The sequence below is a fragment of the Suricata suricatta genome, chromosome 6 (genome assembly GCF_006229205.1).
Source record: "Suricata suricatta isolate VVHF042 chromosome 6, meerkat_22Aug2017_6uvM2_HiC, whole genome shotgun sequence".
NCBI classification, from domain to species: domain Eukaryota; kingdom Metazoa; phylum Chordata; class Mammalia; order Carnivora; family Herpestidae; genus Suricata; species Suricata suricatta.
The window spans coordinates 137,006,231-137,012,400 of NC_043705.1; the positions used below are offsets into that span (position 1 = coordinate 137,006,231).

General features: G+C 47.2%; 1 protein-coding gene across 1 annotated transcript in view; it reads right to left on the reverse strand.

The window, feature by feature from the left end:
• TRIO (trio Rho guanine nucleotide exchange factor) overlaps positions 1-1,891 on the reverse strand; it is a 197,873-nt gene extending 195,982 nt beyond the window's left edge. The window contains 1 exon segment of the mRNA XM_029941284.1: positions 1,817-1,891. Within this exon segment, the coding sequence (XP_029797144.1) occupies positions 1,817-1,871 (55 nt within the window). The 5' untranslated portion in view covers positions 1,872-1,891.
• Positions 1,892-6,170: the final 4,279 nt, after the last annotated feature.

The following is a 6,170-nucleotide window of genomic DNA, read 5'->3' on the forward strand; positions in this document are numbered from 1 at the left end:
ATGTGCCTGTAGGCCATCTGGATGTCCTCTTTGGAGAAGTGTCTGTTCATGTCTTCTGCCCATAAAAAAAGTAACTCAAATGAGATATTCTGGATTAAGTGCCTAATAAGGAAGGAGTGTAGATAACAATCAGCCACCCTGGCCTTCCCCTGTTCTTTACGTGCCTGTCTCCAGGAGCTTAACCAAAGAAACAAGCTCTCTCACCACAGATCAAGTTTAAAAACAAAAAACTGAGGAACAGGTGGAACTGGCTTTAAGCCTTCTTCCTGGCACCTCTATGATTTATGAGCAGAGGCTTCTCCTTACATTAACTTTAAAATCCACGTGTAGGGGCGCCTGGGTGGCTCAGTCAGTTAAGCCTCCGGCTTCAGCTCAGGTCAGATCTCACGTTCATGGGTTCGAGCCCCACATCAGGCTCTGTGCTGACAGCTAGCTCAGAGCCTGGAGCCTGCATTCCGTTCTGTGTCTCCTTCTCTCTCTGCCCCTCCCCCTCTCATGCTCTGTCTCTCTCTCTATCAAAAATAAATAAAACATTAAAAAATTTTTAAAAAATAATAAAATAAAATCCACGTGTAAACTACAAACTCAGGAGCGGGCAAACTGCGTCATGAGTCCACACTATGTAGTTCGTCGGTAAAGCATTAGGAAACCGCAAACACTACTTTAAAAACTTGGTGTATTATAACCCAGGAGAGGTGTTTTTGTTTTGTTCTGTTTTCTTCTGTAGCATGTATTCTCAACTAGCTACAGCATCTTTCTTTTCACAAACTTCCATCAACCTTCCAAACGCATTCTGAATCAGATTCACTTCAGCCAAGTCATCAAACAGTGCTTAAGAGGTGCCAGGGAACAGCACTGGCCATAAAGGTGTGGCTGGCGACGGCACCGCAGGGCGCTGCACCCTAAACACAGACCAGTCCCGCACGCCAAAAGGACACACCTCACATATGATAGCCACGGGCAGTGTCATAGATTTAAAATAAAATGTGTTCAAAGGGAGACTCGGATTGGCGTACCATGCCTGTCTGAGAAAGATAAAAAATTATCAGGGGAAACACATCCAGGAAGACTGTCTAAAAGCACATGGCAATCCACACATTGACTTCCTGCTGTAGCAGAGCAGAAAAATCTGCAAACCTGGATTTTGTAACAAGTGAACTCATGCCAACAAGGTCAAGTACCCAATGGCTCTTCTGTTCGTGTAGGTGGGAGCCCCCAAAGAGACAGCCCAAGAAAGCCCTACACCTGGCCCCGATTGTGTGGAGGACAGTCAGATCCTCCAGTGCCTGAGAGATGGGTCCCGCTGGTCACAACGCTGGAGGGCCAGGCGCCCCGCCCCCACCCCAGCACAGGTGTTACAGGTAAGTGGAGGTAGAGGTCTCTGGGGCTTTCATGGTCCACAACATGGGTTCTAGGAACCCCAGGACCAGGGGACAAGAAGCCAAGGTAAGGAATTCAGGACACGTCCAGGTAGAGCCACATTCCCATCACTTCCAGGGAGACTACGGGCTGCTAAACAATCAGTTGTTTTACCTACTGAATAGGGAAAAACCACCAAATGTTTGGTGAATGAAAGACACAAACACATTTTAACCACCAATGCTATCTGACTTACAGTGGGTGCCTGCCAGCTAGAAGAAAATGCTCTGGGCACTAACATCTCAGGAAAATGCTACAAGAACAAAGCAGTTAAAAATCCACTGGAACACCAGCACTTCCGTGAGTGAGGCCGGGAGTGGGGTTAGGATTTCAGACTCTGATACTATCAGAAGCAGTCAAAAGGAACAGTAACGCAGACCAGAATGGTCAACTTTACCTGAAAGGTATGCAACTTTTTCCTTTAAAATTGGCAAAACATCCATAGCTTTCATTTCATCGTTTTTTCGAAACCCTGAAAAACATAAGGAGAAAAATCAAATTACTAGGTTGCTTGAGTGACATTTCATTTCTTATCCATTCTATCCTATCCCAATACAGCAGCTTTATTCACACCCATTAAATCAACTTTAGAAATATCATTTGAAAGTATCTGAATTCTGTGAAGGAAAGACTCTGATCACGGAATTATCTTCTATTTTAATGTCAAATAACAATTTGCACACAGACCCGGAGGCTCCTGTACCGAACAGGCCCCCGGCCATTTGTAGAAATAAAGATCTGGTCCCAAAAAATCACAGGATATGAACCCAGTCCGGATCATCTCAAAAATCATATGAATCCTGTAGATTACTGTAAATACTGGCAAACAAAGCAACGATTCAGGTTTTAAACACTGAGGCTGGTGCACACGAATGCCTGTAGGGGGAGCTCACAGTCTCCTCCTATCAGAATGCACAGTAGTTAAAAATAAACAGTGGCAAGAAGAGCAGGGATTATAAATAGCTGGGGACTGGCCACAGCTCCCTGTAGGCTCTATCCTTCCAGGCTTTCTGGGTCATGCCCCCCTGGAGGAATGTCACTGGCTACGGGGGTAAGATGGCCCAATGCCACCTGCTTCTGAGGATGGCTAAGGCCCTCTTAGTGTGAAACAACTCTCCCCATGCCCAGGACTGCAAAAGGCAAGCGGAGACATCATGGAAAAGAAGCACAGCAAGCAATTTAGGCCAAGCCAACACCCATCTAAGCAAAAGAAATTCATGCAGCCCAAATGTGTCTGGCCCAGCTCACCAGGGCAAATGCCCAAATGGGAGTCTGGGGCAAAAATGCTCACACCATAATAATGGCGCAGGATACTTCCCCTGGAGGTCTCTAACAGAGGAAATCTAGGTTCAGGATGCGGGCCACCCTCATCAAAACCAGTAACTCATTTCTGACTCAGCAGTCTCTAGGAAACACAAAAGACCACGGCCCCATGGCTATTTCCCTGTTTGTTTTTGCCATAAGAGTCCAAGGAATGCTCCAGAATGGCAGCTTGGTAACACAACAACGCAGGATGCAGACCTGGGATGAGAGAGCAAGGAAAGCACACCCTGACTGAACAGGACTGAACAGCCCCCAGGGGACCAGCCCTGCCACAGAAGAAGCTTCTATAAAACTCCACCATCAGGGTGACCAAGAGCAGGAGACACACCTGGAAGAAAAGGAAGGGCACTGGGAGCCCCTGACTGCGGCTTTTCGCCTGAGTGTGGGGCCCAGGCTGAGCCACACGGAGCGCTAACACAAGACCACAGGCCTCGGGACACAGCTCGGGGCAGCCTCGAGGGCTGGGGAGCCCCGAGTTCTGTGTATCATCCTGGCCCAGATCTCGGGCTCTCCCTGAGCCTCGCCTGTCCAGGGAAAGCTCCAAGCTAAAGATCAAGTACGTGACTGAGAGTCGGGTCGCGGGCCCCTGCAGAGGAGGCGGGTTCGAAGCTTGAGAGCAGCCAAGTTCGCAGCCTGCCAACCCAGACAAACAACATCGAAGTCAGCACCCTGGGGAAGAATATAACAGAATCCAGCTGCTGCCATGTATCATTCATGGCTATAAATTAATGGCGGGGTCTGATGAAGTCAATCTCTCCTGCCCGCGGAGTATTTGTACATATACGAAGAACCCAGTTTAACAGGATTAAGCACGATGCTGACAATCACCAGAGGATCTGGAAAAAGACAGCAGCAAACACACGTGACAAGGACCCCAAGGTCTGGGAGACGCAGCAGCATTACCACTCTGGTCATGAAAGGGCTCAACACAGAACCCGCGCCCCCGCGTCATCAGGCCGCTCTGCTTTCCAATATACCAGGCTCCGTGCTGGCAAACCACCAAGCTTTTTTTTAAATAGTGGCTATTTATAAACGGCCAAACAAGAGCCAAGAGTTCTGCAATTTCATCCTTAAGGTCCCTTCAAAGAAGCTCTTGAATGGAGGCAATCTAGTCTCAGCAACTGCTGTCCTTGGGTGATTCACGGGACACATAGACAAAGACAGATTACATCTCAAGTCCATCTGGGGTGGACAGAGACGTCAGTCGGGCAAACACAGAGGCAGATAGGCGCCACAGGCCCTCAAGAAGACAAGCTTATAAATACCTACGGCAAGGCAGAGTACGCCAAGTCCCGTTAGCAGCACAAAGCGCTATGGGTCCCGGACAAACGAGGAGGCCGCACATCCGAGGCCAGAAGCAGTAAGGTGCAGTCAGCCGCAGCTGTAGATCCCAATCTGTGGGGATCCGAAAAGAGAACCCCCCTTCTATCGCTACCAGATGAGAAAACACGCTTTCCACCATTCGCACTCCCTCTGCCTCCCCCGCCCCCACCCCGGCCCCCCACAGACGCCCTGGCCAGGATGCAGCAGGACCCTCGGAGAGGGACCATGGTGACTGCCGTCATCGAGCCCCAGACTACAGGAACAGGAGTCCAACTTGAGGGACTCACACAACCCCCACACCAAGCAGAACGTCCCAACGCCGGTGTGGGCACCGCACAAGCAGGACCGCGTGACTTACATAATTCCACGGCGTTCTTAAGATTCCTGCGGACTCCAGGAAACAAGCTGTTTATTACTACCCTTTAGGGAGTGAGTGATGGACGTCAGCGCTGCCACGTTCCAGGCCACACCACAGGAAGAACGGCACACGGACGTGAAAACAAGGTGAAGTGAACAAAACTTCACAATGAAAATGTCAATTTCCCATGACCCGCTGGAAACCATAGACTCACTCCCGTGCTTTAGCTTCTAAAGACTGCAGTTTTAAGCCTATCAGTTCCTGAACTTCTCCCCAAAGTTAAGTAAGACTCACAGTCTCGTTGGAAGAAGAAAGGCACTCACCGGCTAACCTGGCCGAAGTGTGCTCACTACCATGGTGATAGACATACACGCCCAAACATTCAGTAGAATTTAAGTTCTTAATGGTTTTATGGTTTTTGATGAACAGGTCACAGGTTATTTCACTAAAATGGTCAAATTAAAATTTCTAAAATAGAAAATTTTTAAAAACCGAAATATAAAACTAATGACACAAAGAAATGTTGTTTGTGACTATATGGCATTCACCAAAGTATTATCGTTAATCTCATTTCCATTTTAAAAAACACACCCAATAAGCAAAAGGCTGAGGAAGCACATACACATACTGTAAGGCTAGATTAAATACATCATGCAACTTTTAATAAAAAGAAAGGAAGAACTCAGCCATGAAATACCCTTAGATCAAAAAGGCAGATTCTGTTCCATGCCCGGAAGAGCTATTTAAGAAAACAGAGTAAGCAACTATTAAAAAAAAAATGCCAAATCCATGGCTCTGATGATTCTAGATTACATGCAGATACAACTCCTACTGTGTTCCTTTCCTGTGCACTGAAGGATCTAGCTGTGGTTCCTAAACTTTTGGATCAAAAGGATTTGCTCCGTGCCTATCCCTATAAACACACACACCCCTCCCTCCCATGCTCATGAGAGGGACAACGATGGCAAATGCCATCTCGGAGTGCTGCTTCTGACGCCTCAGACCGTATCTGTGTGTCACAGACCAAGAGTCAGCAGCCGTCTCACTTCTAAATGCCACCAAGGGAGTTTGAAAATGCCACGAACAGGTGCAAGGGGGTGCCACAGAGAGACATTCGGTAAAATTGAAAAGAAAAGAAGAGCAGTTTGACGGAATAGCTCATGACATTCAAAAAAAAAAAAAAAAAAAAAAAGAGCAGCCTGAAAAGTGATAGAGGTAAGTAAGTGGTCAAGGTCAGAGGACATTTAGTTATATCAATTTCTTAAAATTACATACTTTTTAAATTTCACACAGTCTATTTTAAAGAGTACAGAAAGGGGCGCCTGGGTGGCTCACTCTGTTGAGCGTCCTACTTCGGTTCATGTCATGATCTCACGGTTCGTGAGTTCCAGCCCCACATAGGGCTCTGTGTCTGTTCAGATTCTGTGTCTCCCTCTCTCTCTCTCTCTCTCTCTCTCTCTCTCTCTCTCTGCCCCTCCTGACTCGCTCGCTCTCTTGCTCTCTCTCTAAAATAAACCTAAAAAAATTAAAAAAAAATGTTTTGAAATAGAGTACAGAAAGACAGACTAGATTTTTTTTCATGTTTTTTATTTATTTTTAAGACAGAAAGAGACAGAGCATGAGCAGGGAGGGTCAGAGAGAGAGGGAGACACATAATTAGAACCAGGCTCCAGGCTCTGAGCTGTCAGCACAGAGCCCAATGCCGGGCTCAAACCCATGAACTTGATATCATGACCTGAGCTGAAGT